General features: G+C 42.4%; 1 protein-coding gene across 3 annotated transcripts in view; it reads right to left on the bottom strand.

The window, feature by feature from the left end:
- Positions 1–19,705, bottom strand: part of BBOF1 (basal body orientation factor 1) — a 312,268-nt gene that overhangs the window by 162,343 nt on the left and 130,220 nt on the right. For all 3 annotated transcript variants that reach the window (XM_033952957.1, XM_033952955.1, XM_033952956.1), the window contains exon 7: positions 14,623–14,767. In XM_033952957.1, the coding sequence (XP_033808848.1) occupies positions 14,623–14,767 (145 nt within the window). The remainder of the gene's footprint in view (positions 1–14,622; positions 14,768–19,705) is intronic.

Below are 19,705 nucleotides of genomic sequence, written 5' to 3' on the forward strand. Positions count from 1 at the left end.
CTCCACAACCTCTTCCAGGAGAGCGTTCTAGGCGTTCACTACTCGCTGTGTGAAGCAGAACTTTCTGACATTTGTCCTGGTCCTGTCCCCCCACAGCTTCAGTCCATGACCTCTTGTCCGAGTCACCTTTGACAATGTGAAACACTTTCTTCTTCTCCTCCCTCTCCCCCCCAAAAAATCTTCCTGTCATCAGGCTTGACTCCCCAAATCGCTTTAATCCTCCCCCACCTAGGAAGATCCTGTGATGGTGTGGTGCACTGAGCCTTGTGCTCTTGCGTGAAATAAGTTTTGAACGTTCTGCATTTTTCTGACTTATGCATCTCATACTGGGGACTTCCAAATCACTAAATTATTATTTATAGTGATATAATTGTGTGAGTGGATTCTGTATCTCCCTCGGTGCTCACTTGAAGAAATAGAATCTCAAAGGTTCTATAATGTATCTCTACTAAACTGTATCTACGTAAATTGTACTGTAAGTCACCTTGAACCTTTTTAGGCAAAGCATAACTCACAAATCCCAGAGATTAGATTAGGTTTATTTGATGAGTTTTCTTTCGTATGGAAGGAAGATGGACTAAAATATTTAGGAGTTTGGATCAAAAATACAGTGGATGATACAATGAAATTAAATGAAAAATGTTTATTGCAGAGGGTCACAGAAATGTGTGAGCAATGGAATCCTTTACATTTATCTTTGTGGGGGAGAGTACAAACTGTTAAAATGATGATTTTACCAGTGGTTTGTTACCAAATGGGAATGTTACCATTTTTTTTCCAGGGGTCTTTTTATAAAAAGTTATAGTGTTCTAACAAAATTTATTTGGCTGGGTAAATCTCCTAGAATTGCTTTAGTGTCTTTACAAAAGCCAATTAGGGAAGGGGGGGGTAAATTTTCCTAATTTTTATAGGTACCATCAGGCCTATATTTTGCGTCAAGGTATGTATTGGGTCCTCCCAGAGTCCATTGATAATATCCAAGATTGGTTTTGGTTAGAATGGCAACTTATGTTTCCTTTGCAACTTGGTCATGTTCTTAGTATTAAAATGCCAAGATTATATAAAGATCATAGAATATTTGTTGATACATAGAAAACTTTACGATATGTAAATAATCTAACTCCTATTCCGATAAATAAATCAACAAATCAAACGATTTGGTTAAACCCCAAGATCAAAATTGGCGGTTTTAAAATCATCTGGAAGCATTGGGAATACGTATATTGAAAGATGTAATATCTAATGGTAAGCTGCTTGAGCTTTCACAATTGCAACATAAATTTGGCCTTAACAAGTCACAAAGTTTTAGATGGTTGCAATTGAAGCAGGCCATTCAGGCGGGGTTCCCTGAATAGAAAACTCTTAATAATCAATATAGTTTAGAATTTTTATGCTTTCAGGTAGCTTTCATGGGACACCAGGCCGCACAGTGGTATAAATTAATATCTGGCTTTATGAATAAAACACCAAAAACTGGTCTTCGGGGCATTTGGAGCATTGAGATTAACCATCAAATTAATGCGTCTCAATGGCTACAGATTTGGTCTTGGAGGATGAGATGTACAGTGTCTGCATCTATGAGACAAACTTGGTTTTTTCTTTTGCATAGAGCTTTTTGGACCCCTGTTCGTTTACAAAAATTAGATAGCTCTAAGTCTAATAGATGTTGGCACTGTCATCGTGAGGCTGGGACATTAGATCATCTTTTATTCTATTGTCCATTCATATTATTATTTTGGAAATCAATTTGGCCTCAAATAAATAGGATGTTAGAGAATCCGGTTGCCTTGACATATGATACTATTTTATTTGGCATGACAATGAGAGCAAAGAGTCAAATTTCGTCAAATAATAATAAACTTTTATTTATATTAACTGGTATAGCCATTCAGCAGATTACATACAATTGGAAAAATTATGACAGATTAAATTACAATTTTTGGTGGAATTCTGTATGTCATATTTACAAAATGGAGTGCACAATAGCAACACAGAAAGGATATTTTGGTAAATTTCAGAAGATTTGGGGACCATTAACAGACTTTTGTAATGAGTAATAACATTTTCCCAAAGTAAGATATTGGATAGGAGGGGGTGTGGGTGGGTATTATTAATCTTATATGGTGGATGAGTATATCACTATTTTTACTATTTTGGGACAGAATTTTCTGTAACGGGAGGGGAGGGGATGGGAGGGTTTTCTATTCTAATAATAATTGTTTAGATATTAGATGTATTACATAATATTCAAGATATTGTGGAACATAAGTATGGATTGGAACGTTGTATTTGATGTATTATATGAAAGATAATCAAGTGTGTATTTATAAGTTCATTTGATTTATTTTTTGATGCACTTGTTATATGCAAAAATGAATAAAGAATTAAATAAATATTGTAACACTGTGAATGTTAAACTGCAACTCATTCTGAGCTCTCTGGGGAGGGCGGGATATAAAACAAAATTACTACAAAATTTTTTTTATACGTGGGGTGTTAAAAAATAATCGGCTCCGGGTGTCACATATCCTAGGTACTCCACTGCTTATATGTGTGTAAAATTGTAAACGGTTAACTCTTATTATGTATGTAAACTTGTAACCCTTTCTGGGAGGACGAGCTAAAAAAAATCTAATAAATAAAGTGTGTGATATCTGAGCAAGTAGTATGGCAGTGGATTGAAAAAAAAGCAGACGTACCACTTCTAGGAGCATATAAATTAAGAGGAGGAAATGTTCTACCATTCTCTAAGACAACCAAGACTCATCTACCAGGAGAATCACAGTAAGATAAGTTCTGGATTTGCTGCTTTATTAAGAGGACAACTCCCATTTTTAATGAACTGCTGGTACAGCGCAATGCCTTCCTAGCACCATCCACCCTGCAGTTTAAGAGATTCTATGTAGGACAGTGTGTCTCTTCAAGGAGACAAATGTCTGCCTGCTTCTGCTGCTTTAGGAATTTCAACACTTTCTTGTGCTTAATGGTGTGATTGAGGCCATTAAAATACTGGGAGCAAGATCACTATCTAACTCTTGATGAGCATATCGACTCACTAGTCAAAAAATGCTTCTTCGTATTGTGGAAGCTCTGCACCATTAAAAAATATTTTGATTTAATATCTTTAAAATTGTTGGTACAGTCTTTGATATTGAGTATCCTTGACTACTGTAATATAATTTATTTGGAATCTTATAAGAGAATTTTCAAAAGACTAAGGATCATTCAAAATTCAGCTGTCCGATTGATTTTTGATCTGAAGGAACATGAACATGTTAGTCCTTATTATCGACAACTAAGAACATAAGAATTGCCGCTGCTGGGTTAGACCAGTGGTCCATCATGCCCAGTAGTTCGCTGACATGGCAGCCCTTAGGTCAAAGACCAGTGTCCTAACTGAGACTAGCCTTACCTGCGTACATTCTTGTTCAGCAGGAACTTATCTAACTTTGTCTTGAATTCCTGGAGGAGCGTTCCAGTTTTCTGGGTGAAGAAGAACTTCCTTACGTTTGTACGGAATCTATCCCCTTTTAACTTTAGAGAGTGCCCTCTCGTTCTCTTTACCTTAGAGAGGGTGAAAAACCTGTCTTTATCTACTAGGTCTATTCCCATCTTTATCTTGAATGTTTCGATCATGTCCCAAGTTTCAAGTTTATTTAATTTCTTTGATTACTTCGCATAGTCCAAATCCAATGCGATTTACATAAGTTCAAAAATTAAGTAAAATATTAAAATCCGACAAATATAACATTCACTACTTATACAGTAATACATGTAAGGAGGGAGGCGGATGACAGCAATTGACATAAATACAATTCTAAAAAAATAAAAGTAAAAATAAAACCATGGGAGGGTCAAGACACAGAAGGTTGGGGAACAAGTACTCGCTTAATTCTATTAGATCGTCTTCCTGAAGTTATTATAGGTTATAACAAATCTATTGGAAAGCGTCCTTGAATAGCCAGCTCTTTAGGAGACTTTTAAACTTGCTCAGTGATTTTTCTTCTCTTATATTTTTCCTCAGGCCCCCTCGGCACCGAGGAGAGGAGCGTGGGAGCCCTGCTCCGCCCCCCTCCCGACACAGGAGAGCCGATCTTAAAAACATCCACACCGGAGGAGCCTGCCTTTTCCTCAGGCCCCCTCTGCACCAACGAGAGGAGCGTGGGAGCCCTGCTCCGCCCCCCTCCTGACACAGGAGAGCCGATCTTTAAAAAACATCCACACCGGAGGAGACTGCCTCAAACCGTTGCGGGCCGCCAAAAATCTCCCCAGCGATTTTTCAGGCAGAGGAAGCCTCCTCCATTATGTCCCTCCTTCCTCCGTCCCACATCTCTTTTCAGAAAGGGCCACTCTGACATACCTTGCCTGGTCCAAATCCCCATTCTTACCCCACTTAAACCTCTTACAGGACATTATCCAGCTGCTTTGATATCATCCAGTTGCCTACTTACCCAATTTACCATGATCTCCAGTTGTTCTGATTTTTACTTCATTTACTGTTTCTAAATGCCACTTATTATTCCTACATGTTATTATCCTGCTACCAAGTTTGATTTTCCAGCTGTTTTGATTCTTACCCCACCTACTGCTGATCATCCAGTTCATAACCTAGCAGACTACCCAGTTCACTATCCTGTCGCTTATCCAGTTCAGATACCATAGTTCACCCTCCTCTAAGGATCGGGCTCCATGCCAACCTTCTTCCTCTTTTGATACAAACTACCTAGCTCTCCCCCCCAAAAAAAAAAATAAAATAAAATACCCTCATCATGAAGCTGCCCTCATGGCTCCTTCTCCTCCTGCTCTGCTCTTCTCCCTACACCACCCCCTGCTTGAAACCTCCTTCCCCCAACCTTCCCGACCCCTCAATTGACTTTAACATCTGCCCTGGCCTCAGAATCCCCACGTTGCTGCGCACCAGAAACCATCCCTCCAAAAAAAACTCTCGAAGAGTCAACCACACATCCCTAAAGCCTGTTCCCTCCGCAAATCTCCCCAACATTGCTTCTGACTCGCTCACCCCAGTCCCAACACTTTATTGCAACGCCAGATCTGCTTGCAATAAGATTCAAATTCTGAAGGACCTACTCGAAGACTCTGACCCGGGATTCCTATGCGTCACGGAATCTTGGATCACAAAAGATGATATATTTACACAAAATGAACTCTGCTCCCACGGCTACCAAGGTCTCTTCTCTCCCAGAACTAACCGAAAAGGAGGCGGTCTGGCACTAATTTACAAATCATTCTTCGATGTCCAGCTCATCGAAAAGAGCAGCCACACCTCTCTAGAATACATGCTAGCCTCGGTCAAAGACGAACTCCAACCTCACCCACTGGGTATCCTACTTCTTTACTGCCCACCTACCCCTTGGAACAAATCCTCTGATCTCGTTCTTGAAACCATATCAAACGCCTTCCTCAAATTTCAAAGACTTTTGATCATTGGGGACATCAACCTCCACCTTGATGACAACACCAACAAGGATATGATCGAACTGAAGAGCTTCCTCATCTCTCTTGGTTTTTCCCCCCCTTCACCATCCCCAACCCAGGAAAAGGGACACACTCTAGACCTCATTAGTTTCCTAGATCTTACCGCCTACAAAACCTCAGCCGGTGACACCCGCTGGGAACAGGTCCCCTGGTCTGACCACTTCCTTGGGACCTTCTGCCTCCCCATCTTCATGTCGCATCTTAGGGCTCCTCCCCACTCCTCTAATTCCATCACCTTTCGCAAAAAAATTTCAAGCGACCTGTTCTGGACAAAATTTCTCAAACAATTCTCCTCTGCTCCCAAGCCTGCAGACCCCGAATCCAACTGGCATAACTGGACCGCCCTCTCCGAGTCCACCTACCACTCCCTCGCCCCCCTTTCCACCAAATCCATCTCCTACCCTCGCAAAGCCCCCTGGTACCTCCCTTATCACAGAAAACTAAAGCAGAAATGTCGAGCCCTGGAGTGCAAATGGAAAAAATCTAACTCCCCTATAGATAGACAGTCCTGGAGAGCCAACATTAAGCTCTACAATTCAGCACTAAAAAAAGCAAGGAAGAACTTCTACTTCCAGATCCAACAACCAGAGTAGTACACTTTTCAAAATCTGGCGCTCTCTAACCTCCAAAAAAGACTCCACCTCCCTCCCCTCCTCTCCCTCAGCCAAAGTTCTAGCAAAATTCTTCAATAAAAAGGTCACTACCTTACGATGCTCCTTCCCACCTGCAGTCTCCTACAACTCCCTGGTGCTCACTGATTCCAACCCTACTCTAATGGCCTCTAGCACTATCCAAGCCGACAGATTCTGGGCTGCCTTTGAGCGTGTATCCGAATCCCTCATCCTTAAACTCTGTCTCAAACTGAAATCTTGCAATTGTTCACTAGACCCTTTCCCCTCCTACCTCTACGAGGAAATACCCATTCAGGCCATCTCTTCCATTACCAAACTCCTAAACTCCGCCCTACATTCAGGCCTTTTCTTCCTAGAAATGGGCCATATCGCCTTAACCCCTCTATTGAAAAAACCCGACCTCGACCCTTCCATACCATCCAGCTATCGCCCAATAGCAAATATCCCTCTCCTAACCAAGATGCTCGAGTCCATCATATCGACCCAACTCTCATCCTATCTAGAGAAATTCTCCATTCTCCTACCTTACCAATATGGCTTTCGCCCCAATTTCAGCACCGAATCCCTATTGACCTCCCTAATCTACAAGGTTCAACAACTTCACTCCCGCAACAAGTTCGCCGTCCTCCTGCAGTTCGATCTTTCTGCCGCTTTCGAAGTTGTTCACCATGATATTCTAATTTACCAACTCTCCGAGATTGGCATCACCTCTACAGTCCTTGAATGATTCTCAAAATTCCTCCGTTCCCGATCCTACATTGTCAATATGAATGGCACCTCATCCTCCCCCTGGATACCAATCTGTGGAGTCCCGCAAAGTTCACCTCTATCCCCTATCCTTTTCAACATTTACATGACCTCTCTAAAACTCCTCCATCTATCCCCCCTTGAAACAATTTACACCTATGCTGATGACATCCTTGTCCTTCTCGAGACTGACTCGAACCTCTCTAATCTCTCAGAGAACATATCCTCTTGTATCTCGAACCTCCAATCTTGGGCCCACACCGTCCAAATGAAATTTAATGAATCCAAGACAAAACTACTTTGGCTTGGCCCAAAATTAGTTCAGCTACCCACCTCAATCCCACTGTCCTCTGGCTCCACTCTGCAGCTCGAATTCTCCAGCAAGGTCCTAGGAATTCTCCAGCAAGGTCATCATTGATTCTACATTGTCCTTCAATGACCACCTCAACTCCCTGGTAAAAAAATGCTATTTCAGCCTACACATGCTGAGGAAAGTAAGATCCTGTTTCCATCAAAAACATTTTGCCGTCCTCGTCCAATCCATCATCCTCTCCAGATTGGACTATTGCAATTCTATCTTCATAAGCCTAACGAAGAAAAACCTTCATAGACTCCAACGGATTCAAAATGCCGCGGCCAAGCTTATCTTTGCAAAAAGTAAATTCGATCACGTCTCACCGCTCCTTTCCAAGCTTCACTGGCTTCCGATAATTTCCAGAGTCCACTTCAAATGCATCTGCCTAACTTTCAAGATCCTCCACGGCAGCCTTCCTCCATTAATTCCACTTTCTTGGAATTCCTCAAATCTTAATACCACCAGACCTACCCAAAAATCGAAATTATCCTTCCCCTCATTAAAAGGCATTTCCCACCAGTGTTCCCTCTAAGCGGGCGGGTGTTGTGAGCAAACTTTTTTCACTGTGAGCTAAAAATATCGGGCGCCAGCAAGTTATGAGCCAAATAAATATGTTGTCAAAGTTGCTGATACATGAGGACGAGGTATTCAAAGGAATTTTAGGCCTACACGCTAAATTAAATAACGTTAAATAATATTTTTAAGAACACAGAAATTGTAGGGATGAAATGATATCTTAATAAATGTTTTACAACAAATGTAGTTATGTCTGTTACATCCATATGTGTAAACTGTAAATTAAAAACAGTCCAGAAGACAATACGTTTGATGCTTTCAATTTCTAGACCAGTGTTTTTCAACCTTTTTTGGGCAAAGGCACACTTGTTTCATGAAAAAAATCACGAGGCACACCACCATTAGAAAATGTTAAAAAAATTTAACTCTCTGCCTATATTGACTATATATAAAGTAATTCTCTTGAATAGGAATCAAATAAACACAAAGAAAGTATTTTATAATTACTTTATTATGAAATAAAAATTATAAAAATTATAAAATACTTTATTCAGTGCGAAACCTGGGCCTGTTTGGCTGAACACAAAGCTGATATTCTGGCTGGAATGGAAGAAAGACACACACGTAGCTCTTCGTCAACAGCTCTCAGTCTCTCTCTGTATTTGGTTTTTATAGCATACAAAAATAGACAAATATACCCTCCATCCTTTTTATTAAACCACAATAGCAGTTTTTAGCGCAGGGAGCTGCGCTGAATGCCCAGCACTGCTCTTGACGCTCATAGGCTCCCTGCGCTAAAAACCACTATTGCGGTTTAGTAAAAGGGGACCATATTGTAAAATATAGACAGCAGATATAAATTCAGAACTGTGCATAGTAAGTGAAGGGAAGTTTTCATCTCTGGGAATTTACCCAGTTAACTATTAAGTTATTTGGGTAAATTCCTTTGAAAACTGTGGTAATACTGCCTCCACTTTGCTAAATTTAAAATAAAATCATTTTTCCTACCTTGTCTGGTGATTTCTGGTTGCACTTTCTTCTTCTGACTGTGCATCCAATCTTTCTTCCCTTCTATCAGCCTGTATGCTTTCTCTCCTCCACACCTCATTCCCTCCCCCAACTTTTTCTTCCTCTCTCCCTGACCTTTCTTTCTTTTTTTCTGTTTCTCTTCTTTCCTTCTGTTTCCCTGCCTGCCCCCTTTCTTTCTTTCTCCCAGCCTCCTGTCCAGCAGTAACTCTCTTGCCTTCCTCCCCTCCCAGCAGCATCTCTCCGTCTCCCTCTCCAGTAGCAGCTGTCCCTTTTTTTTCCTTGCCCAGCAGCTTCCCAGATTCCTTTCCCTCCTCCCCTCCCAGAAGCATCTCTCCGTCTCCTTCTCCCTCTCCAGTAGCAGCTGTCCCTTTTTTTCCTTGCCCAGCAGCTTCCCAGATTCCTTTCCCTCCTCCCCTCCCAGAAGCATCTCTCCTTCTCCCTTTCCAGTAGCAGCTGTCCCTTTTTTCCCCTGCCCAGCAGCTTCCCAGACTGATAGTGGTTTTCTCCCCTCCCAGCAGCTCTTCTTACTTCCCAGCGCAGCGATTCACGAAGGCAGCCTCGGGTCCTTTGTTGTGTCGCGCCGCCTCTGAGGAAAGAGGAAGTTGCATCATCAGAGGCAGCCGCGACTCAGCAAAAGCCCCGAGGCTGCCTTCGTGAATCGCTGCGCTGGAAAGTAAAGGAGAGCTGCAGAGAGGGGAGAAAGCCACTGTCGGAGGCTCCCCAAGATCTCTCCGGCCCAGCGCACGCTTCCGATGCTGATCTTGCAGAAGTTCAAATGAGTCAATCTTGCCGGTCCTGCGCTGTGACGAGAAACTTGTGCGCTGCGACCTAATATTTTGTGCGCCAGCGCACGCCAGCGCAGCTTAGCGGGAACACTGTTTCCCACCCAGGAAAACTGGGGACCTCCCTCCCCTTCAGATTCACCGAGCTCTGGAACAACCTTACCTCCCCTCTTCGGAACCTGAGTGCTCTCCAACCCTTCCGTAAACATCTGAAACCTGGCTTTTCTCAAAAACCTAACACTCCCTCCTCTTCTTACATCCTAGCCCTCTAACATTCTCCTTTCCTCCGATCTTCATCTAGCCCTTCCTTGGAGTTCCTTCCTCATTACAATTCCTGTAAACCGTGACGAGCTCCACGACTATGGAGATGGTGCGGTATACAAACCCAAGGTTTAGTTTAGTTTAGTTTATATTAAATGGAAGTGAATTCCAGATTTGAGGGGCTGTGGCAGAAAAGATCATATCTCTCCTAGAATATATAACTTTTAAGGAAGACTAAACTAACTAAACTAAACCTTAGATTTGTATACCGCACCATCTCCGCATGCGCAGAGCTCGGCACGGTTTACAGAGGTTAGAAGGAAAGGAAATTACAAAGAAGGGATATAGGAGAGGGACTGAGAAGATAGAGAGGGGCAGGGTACTAGAGAACGGGAGGAGATTAGATTTTTGAGAAGAGCCAAGTTTTCAAGCATTTACGGAAGGATTGGAAGGAGCTAGAATTTCTGAGCGGGGATGAGAGGTTGTTCCAGAGTTCCGTGGTTCTAAAGGGGAGGGATGTTCCAAGTTTTCCTGCGTGGGATATACCTTTTATAGATGGGAAAGATAGTTTCAGTTTTTGGGAAGGTCTAGAAGAGAGCGGGTTTGAGGAATTCCAGAAGAGTGGGATAACGGGAGGAAGGACGCCATGTAGAATCTTGAAGGCTAAGCAGGCACATTTATAGAGGACTCTGGAGTATACTGGGAGCCAGTGAAGCTTGGAGAGGAGTGGGGAAACATGATCGAACTTGCCTTTTGCGAAAATAAGCTTGGCAGCGGCGTTCTGAATTAGCTGAAGTCTATGGAGGTTTTTCTTAGTTAGGCTTATATAGATGGAGTTGCAGTAGTCTAGTCTAGAGAGGATGGTGGATTGGACGAGGATGGCGAAATGAGAATGATGAAAGCAAGATCTTACTTTTCTTAACATATGGAGGCTGAAGAAGCATTTTTTTACCAGGGAGTTGAGGTGATCGTTGAAGGAGAGAGAGGAGTCTAAGATGATGCCTAGGACTTTGCTTGAAAACTCAAGCTGAAGAGTGGGGATGGAGGTGGGTAAGTGATCAGAGATTGGGCCGAGCCAAAGTAGTTTTGTTTTGGACTCATTCAGTTTCATTTGTACAGATTGGGCCCAGGATTGAAGGTTCGTAATACATGTGGAGATGTTCTCTAGCAGAGCTTTATCTTCAGATCTTAAGGATTTTATGGGAGAGTATGGTATTAGATATCTTTCTAAAAATGTGGGAGCTTTATTTATAAGTATTTTATGTGTGAGTAAAGCTATTTTATAAATGATTCTGTGGTTTACTGGTAACCAGTGTTTTTCCTTTAGAAGCGGTGTAACATGATCAGTCTCCTCTTTTCAAGGGAGAAGAGGCCCAGTTTCTCTAATCTCTCACTGTACAGCAACGCCTCCAGCCCCTTAACCATTTTAGTCGCTCTTCTCTGGACCCTTTTGAGCAGTACTGTGTCCTTCTTCATGTACAGCGACCAGTGCTAGACACAATATTCCAGATGAGGGGGTACCATGGCCTGGTACAGCAGCATGATAACCTTCTCCAATCTGTTCGTGATCCCCTTCTTAATCATTCCTAGCATTCTGTTCGCCCTTTTTGCTGCCGCTGCGCATTGCACAGACGGCTTCATTGACTTGTCGACCAGTACTCCCAAGTCTCTTTCCTGGGGAGTCTCTCCAAGTACTGCACCAGACATCCTGTATTCGTGTATAAGATTTTTGTTACCGACATGCATCACCTTACACTTATCCACGTTAAATCTCATTTGCCATGTCGTGGCCCATTTCTCGAGCATGTTTATGTCACGTTGCAGGTCTTCGCAATTCTCCTGCATCTTCACTACTCTGAATAACTTTGTATCGTCTACAAATTTAATCACCTCACTCGTCGTACCAATTTCCAGGTCATTTATAAATATGTTGAAGAGCATGTAATGCTTTTCCAGTCTGAGAATTATCCATTTACCCCCACTCTCTGTTTCATTTCTGCCAGCCAGTTTTTAATCCACTTGAGTGGATTTCATCCTCGATTCCATGGCTCACAATTTTTCGAAGTAGTTATTCATGCGGGACCTTGTCGAACGCCGTCTGAAAATCCAGATATACAATGTCGACCGGGTCGCCCTTATCTATCTGCCTGTTTACTCCTTCAAAGAAGTGCAGCAAGTTCATCAAGGTGATCAATGATATGGTCCTTTATCAGCACCTCTACCATCTTTCCCGGTACCGAGGTCAGACTCACCGGTCTGTAGTTTCCCGGATCTCCTCTCAAACCTTTCTTGAAGATCGGCGTAACATTCGCCACTTTCCAATCTTCCAGAATCCTTCCTGATTTGATCGACAGATTGGCTATTAGTTGAAGCAGTTCAGCTATAGCCCCTTTCAGTTGTTTGATTACCCTCAGATGATTACTGATAGAGGCAAGAGTTTTGTTCAAGTTCTCTTGCATCGGCTTCAAATCCTTATTTGGTTTGCCTTCAATTTACCTTTCCTCTCACTTTGTGTTGCCTCATACCATCAAGTCCACTCGCAGTTCATATTTATTTGCCTATCAGACATTAACTCTCTCTTCTACGAAACTGCAATAGCAGTTTTTAGCGTGGTGAGCCGCACTGAATGGCCCGCACTGCTCCCAACACTCATAGAGTTCCTATGAGCATTGGGAGCAGCACGGGCCATTCAGTGCAGCTCTCTACACTAAAAACTGCTAGCGCAGTTTAATAGAAGAGGGGGTAAAATCCTGCCGTTATAAGAGATTTTTGGACAACACATGTTCATTTCAAGCAGGCAAAATGAATGCCTGGCTAAGGGAAACTATGTCACATGCTTCGTCCTATTACTCTTTTAGAAAACTGGTGAAGACCTATCTTTTTGATAAATTTGTCACTTGATATCTCTGTTTAGTACATGTCTACATTTCCTTAATACTTGTATTTTCACATGTTTAGTTCTCTTTTCTGTGAACTGCACAGAAATGCAAGGGTGTGGCGGTATACAAGAATAAAGTTGTTATTATTATTAACATTCCAAGAGTATAACTTAAATCCTCTCTTAGTCATATGTGCACAAAGCTGCGTGCAGAGTAAAGACAGCACAGAAATATACCTAGTAGAATCATACAGCACAGAATACACTTCAAAATATAGTGACCTCCAAAGCATTAAAAATCCCTCTTTACCACCCACCCACCCGATACACCTCATCGTCACTCCAAGTCATCCACAATCCATTCATACCTGCTTTCCCCCCAATCTCTCCCCTCATAAAAAAGAAGCATATAAGGAAATCCACAACAAATCTGCATAATTACAAATGCACTGTTACCAAGGTAAAGCTAAAACCCTAGAAATGTGTTGTGGTCCCCACATTAAGTAAGAAATTTAGGCAAGTCTGGAGGCTCCTCAAAATTATGTGTGTGAATTTGGTAGTCTTGACAGGTAAAACCTTCCATATTGGGCCTCGACAGATTTCAGTTGTGGTCTACAGGCCAGAACTTGCTTCCACTTTTGGGCCATGGCTGGAGATAAATCAGGAAAAATAAGTTGTTTTGTACCTTGCCATTATAAATCTGCCTTATTGTGTGTGTTTGTATTTCCAAGGCATGAGGGTAGCAAAGTACTTTGAATACGAAAAGCCTTGGACAACACTCAGTCTGATGTGTTCTAGTGTTAATCCAGTATGCATGCTCCACCTCAAAGGCCATTGCAATCATAAATCTATGAATTTAGGAGTCACAGTTTCAATAAATTGAATTAACACCATACCTTACGGGAGGCCACAAATTTGTTATTGCGACTGTTTATATCCTCCACTTTGAATTTGAGATAGCACCTTGCAGTCATTTTTCACTTGTTGCAGGCCACTTTCCACAGTAAGTAGAAACATGACGCAGATAAAGGCCAAATGGCCCATCTAGTCTGCCCATCCACAGAAACCATTATCTCTTTCTCTCTCTGAGAGATCCCACATGCCTATCCCAGGCCATCTTGAATACAGACACAGTCTCTGTTTCCACCACCTCTTCTGGGAGACTGTTCCACACATCTACCACCCTTTCTGTAAAAAAAGTATTTCCTTAGATTACTCCGGAGCCTATTACCTCTTAACTTCATCCTATGCCCTCTCATTGCAGAGTTTCCTTTCAAATGAAAGAGACTCGACTCATGCACATTTATATTATGTAGGTATTTAAACGTCTCTATCATATCTCCCCTCTCACGTCTTTCCTCCAAAGTATACAGATTGAGATCTTTAAGTACTTTGCCTTCTAATTGTGCCATATTGTCTTTACAAACTTGCACTTGTGCTCCGATAGAGACAAATTTTCATTGGAGATTAGACATATTCCCAGCATTCTTCTTCATTAGTGATTTAAGTTGACCCAATTTGAGCATACTAGCATCTATTTAGTCTTGTAACTCACGAAGAGACACTGTCTTCACAGGAACTGGCATCGACATGTCCAGTTTAGGTTGCTTTCTGCCACCCACTGCCAAAAATGCATCATTCTTGTTTTGTTTCCTAGTAGACATTGTTAGACTTGCAATTGTTTAAAATTCACAAGAAAACATAGGAGGAGAGATACAGAGACTAGGCAGCCATGTTGCAGCATGACAGAACCGGCAGTCCATTATTCTTTTCTTTATCTATATTTTTATTTCCTTCTCGACTCCAGCAATATTATGGACTAATGGATGATGTTTATTTCCTCTGTTAAGGGTCTCTCTTATTTCTTTTTCAATTACATGTTTGAATATTATATTGAAATTCTAAAACAAAAAAAAAAAGTCTTACCCTTTGCATCTGCAACAAATGTTTCTCCTCCTTCAGTTTATCCTTAGCTTTTTTCAACTCTTCTGCCTCATTTATGTGATAAGTGAGAGCTTCACCGAGACGAACATTCTCTTTAAACACAGACCTGCTTGCATCATCTAGCTGTCTGTGGAGAAAAAAATACACGTCTGATGATACTGGCGCCCTTATCAGGGAGAGTGAGGTATGACAGGTTATAACGAAAGATTAGAACTTGTGGTACAGTGATCCATTTCACAGCTAATGTTCTAAAAGATCCTTTGCATTATCTTTCTTTTACCCTAAAATTTTGAAGATAAAGCAATGCTGAATTTGGTCTAGCAGTAGAAAGAGCAAGATAGCTCAAATAAGGTAGCTATTCTCTTGGTAGAGATAATGAGAGTAAAATAAAGAATGGATGTGATAAAGATAGTGAATCCAAGAAAAATGAAGAACATAGCAAAAGTGTGCAAGTGAAAACAAGAAAGACAGTTTTGTAAAAGCACTTCAAACCTTAGCAGGGCCGCTTTTAGACATGCTGGGGCCCAGGGCAGAAATTAAGAAAGGGGACCCTCTCAATTTCCCCACCCACCATTACTACCACATATAAAACAACTTTAAATGACGACTTCTTAAACAAAACACACACAGACCTTCACCAAATACAATGGATCACCAAATACAATGGATCACAAATTAGAAATAAATATGAATACCAAAACTGAACTGGAAACCCCAAAAAGTTAAACTCAGCAAGTACTTCATTTTCTTGTGCATAAGTTTTTTTTATTGATTTTTTTTTCATTTAACAACAAGTGTCATAAATTTTCATACAATTATCTTAACAATACACTTGATATTTCTATAATGTATTTTATACATAACATTTCTTATCTTATTTTTCTTATGATTTTATATGTCATATAATTGTAATTGTTTTTCTAATAAAGTTATACAATATATATATTGTAATGATTTTTTCAATTATTTTTAAATTTTTGAAACCTTTTTCCCCTCCCTTTATTATATTGTTTTCATGTAAGAATATCATCTATTAATAATATTTATATTTATAATTTATAATAAAGAGAATAAATTGATAGTGGGAAGCCGGTGGACATAATATACTTGGACTTCCAGAAAGCGTTCGACAAAGTTCCACATGAAAGACTTCTCGGGAAACTACAAAGCCATGGCATAGAGGGGGATATACAAAGGTGGATAGGCAAATGGCTGGAAAACCGAAAGCAGAGAGTGGGCATAAATGGGAAGTTCTCCGACTGGGAGAAAGTGACTAGTGGTGTACCACAGGGCTCGGTACTTGGGCCGATCCTTTTTAATATTTATATCAATGACCTGGAGGAAGGAACAACCAGTGAGATCATCAAGTTTGCAGATGATACAAAACTATGCCGGGCAATCAGATCGCAGGAGGATAGAGAGGAACTCCAGAGCGACTTGTGTCGGTTAGAAACATGGGCGGAGAAATGGCAGATGAAGTTCAATGTGGAGAAATGCAAGGTAATGCATTTAGGCAATAAGAATGCGGAATACGAGTATACAATGTCAGGTGCAACTCTGGGGAAGAGTGAACAAGAAAAGGACCTGGGTGTACTGATAGATAGGACCCTGAAGCCGTCGGCACAATGCGCGGCAGCGGCGAAGAAGGCAAATAGAATGTTGGGCATGATAAAGAAAGGAATCTCGAGTAGATCGGAGAAAGTTATAATGCCGCTTTATAGGGCAATGGTCAGACCACACTTGGAATACTGCGTCCAACATTGGTCTCCCTACCTAAAGAAGGATATAAAACTGCTGGAGAGGGTGCAGAGACGAGCAACAAAACTGGTGAAGGGTATGGAGAAACTGGAATACGAGGATAGACTTATAACACTAGGATTGTTCTCCCTAGAGAAAAGGAGACTGCGTGGGGATATGATCGAGACCTTCAAAATACTGAAAGGAATCGACAAAATAGAGCAGAGAAGATTATTTACATTGTCCAATTTGACACGGACTAGAGGACATGAAATGAAGCTAAGGGGGGACAGGTTCAGGACTAATGTCAGGAAGTTCTGCTTCACTCAGAGAGTGGTTGACGCCTGGAATGCCCTCCCAGAGGAGATTATTGCGGAATCGACCGTCCTAGGCTTCAAGAGCAAACTAGATGCATATTTCCTTAAGAGAGGCATATAAAGATATGATGGACTATAAATTACGCCAGGGTACACCTGGCAGGGCCTCCGCGTGCGCGGATCGCCGGACTTGATGGACCAAAGGTCTGATCCGGAGATGGCAGTTCTTATGTTCTTATGTTCTTATCCCCTCCCTCCCTTCCTTTTTTAACTATTTTCTTATTATGGGAAAATGAAATTCAATTATTGCAATATTTTGTTAATGGTCCCCAAATTTTTTTGAATTTATCCATGTATCCTTTTTGTATTGCAAATGTACGTTCCATCTTATATATATGGCAAACTGAGTTCCACCAAAAATTATAGTTCAATCTGTCACAATTTTTCCAATTGTGTGTAATTTGCTGTACTGCTATTCCAGTCATTATGAATAAAAGTTTGTTGTTATTTGATGAAATTTGACTTCGAGCTCTCATTGCAGTGCCAAATAGAATTGTATCTATTTTCTACTAAACAATCAGTGGCATAACTAACTTGACCATTTATTTTTTTCCTCAAAATGGGGCAGAACCCTTTCCCCGGACCCTGCCCCGGATCCTCCCCCACCCCACCCCCGGATCCTCTCCCGGACCCTGTTAAATATAGTACAAAATATAGACAGCAAATATAAATTCTCAAAACTGACATTTTGATCACTACCGTATTTTCGCGGATATAACGCGCACCCGTGTAAAACGCGCACACGGGTATAGCGCGCAGAAACCACACTTGTATGTACGGAAACTTTTGTATACAGCGCTCATGGGTATACCGCGCATGCTGCCCGACTCTCCTCTGGCCACCCCGACTCTCCTTTCGCTCTCCCCAACTCTCCTCTGGCCACCCCGACTCTCCTTTCACCCTCCCCGACTCTCCTCTGGTTGCCCCGACTCACCGTTCACCCGCCCTGACTTTCGGTGCACTGCCCCGCCTCTCCGTGCGCTGTCCCGACTCTCCGTTCACCTGCCCTGACTTTCCGTGCACTGCCCCGCCTCTCCGTGCGCTGTCCCGACTCTCCGTTCACCTGCCCTGACTTTCCGTGCACTGCCCCGACTCTCCGTGCGCTGTCCCGACTCTCCGTTCACCTGCCATGACTTTCCGTGCACTGCCCCGCCTCTCCGTGCGCTGTCCCGACTCTCCGTTCACCCGCCCTGACTTTCCGTGCACTGCCCCGCCTCTCCGTGCGCTGTCCCGACTCTCCGTTCACCCGCCCTGACTTTCCGTGCACTGCCCCGCCTCTCCGTGCGCTGTCCCGACTCTCCTTTCGCCCGCCCTGCCCTGCTCCCAGCTCTGTAAGCATGCGCAATGGTCTGAGCATGCTTGCCGCTTAGTTTTCACCAAGGCTGTTTTTCTGGTGGTGTGCTTTTCACCACGTGGCTGTGGCCCCCTCTATCTGGCCTTGTAATTTGCCCAGTGAATACTATTTTGACTATACAACAGCATCTCAGCCTTTGGGTAAGCCTATAAAAGATTAATGTTGCATGTAGAGCCCACATTTTAATTTGATCACTTCAGATTGGTATTCTGCATTTATCTACCCTGTAGTAGAGTTTATCAATTAAATTTACCGGTAAATGTACCGCCATAATGGCAGGAATGAGACGAAAGTCATATACAGCGGACTTTAAGCTTAAAGTCGTTGCGAAAGCTGAGGAAATAGGCAACCGGGCCGCAGCGAGAGAGTTCGATGTTGGAGAAACATCGGTGCGTGAATGGAGAAAAGATAAGAAGGAACTGGAGAAATGCAATCCGCGCAAACGGGCACGTCGTGGGGCCAAACCAAAATGGCCTCAGCTGGAGGATGACTTGAAGCAGTGGATTCTGGCGAGAAGGGAGCAAAATCAATCAATCTCTACTGTTGCGATTCAGATGAAGGCAAAACTACTTGCCAATGGAAGAGGAATACCCGACTTCAAAGCTGGCTTCACATGGATCTCAAACTTTATGAAAAGGAACGGACTATCAGTTAGAATGAGAACAACTGTTGGCCAGCGACTTCCAGATGACTGGCAGCAAAAATTGATTGATTTCCGTGATTTTGTCGCCAAAGAAATATCTGAACTTGGCATCACTGCAAAGGACGTCATCAACATGGATGAAATTCCAATGGCATTCAACATTCCAGCAACAAGAACCATAGCCCCCACAGGTACTAAATCTGTTGCCATCACCACAACTGGGCATGAAAGAACGTGTTTTACAGTCGTTCTTGGTTGCTCAGCTAGCGGGGTTAAGTTAAAGCCCATGCTCATTTTCAAAAGGGTCACTATGCCCCGTGAACATCTGCCCACCAGTGTGGTTGTGCACTGCAACAAGAAGGGATGGATGGACTGCGACGTAATGAGATTGTGGGTAGATAAATGCTTTAGGGCAAGACCGGGTGGATTCTTTGCAAAAAAATCCTTGTTAATTTTTGATGCCATGGCTGCCCACAAAGAAAAAAATGTTCAGGCCTACATTAATTCTACTCGTGCCCACATCGCTGTGATACCTGGAGGCCTGACGTGTAAGCTGCAACCACTTGACATCGCAGTGAATCATCCATTCAAGACTTTTATTAGAAAGGAGTGGGAGGAGTGGATGCAGAGCGGCACGCACGAGTACACACCCGCGGGGCGGCAGAAGCGGGCAACTTTCACAGAAGTCTGCAAGTGGGTGGCTTCAGCATGGGACAAAATAACACCAGATACCATTCGAAACGGATTTAGAAAAGCGGGCATTGTTTATGAAACCAATGAAACTACGGCTACTACCAGTGCAGCGGAAGGAGGCAACAACACGGATATCAGCGATGATGATGATGATGATGACGATATCACTTCGGAAATAAACGAGGATCGTCTGCAGGCCGTGCTCAGTTTATTTAATGACGATGATGACAATTCGGATTTTGATGGATTCAAGGATTCAGA

Source organism: Geotrypetes seraphini, chromosome 7 (genome assembly GCF_902459505.1).
Source record: "Geotrypetes seraphini chromosome 7, aGeoSer1.1, whole genome shotgun sequence".
NCBI lineage: Eukaryota > Metazoa > Chordata > Amphibia > Gymnophiona > Dermophiidae > Geotrypetes > Geotrypetes seraphini.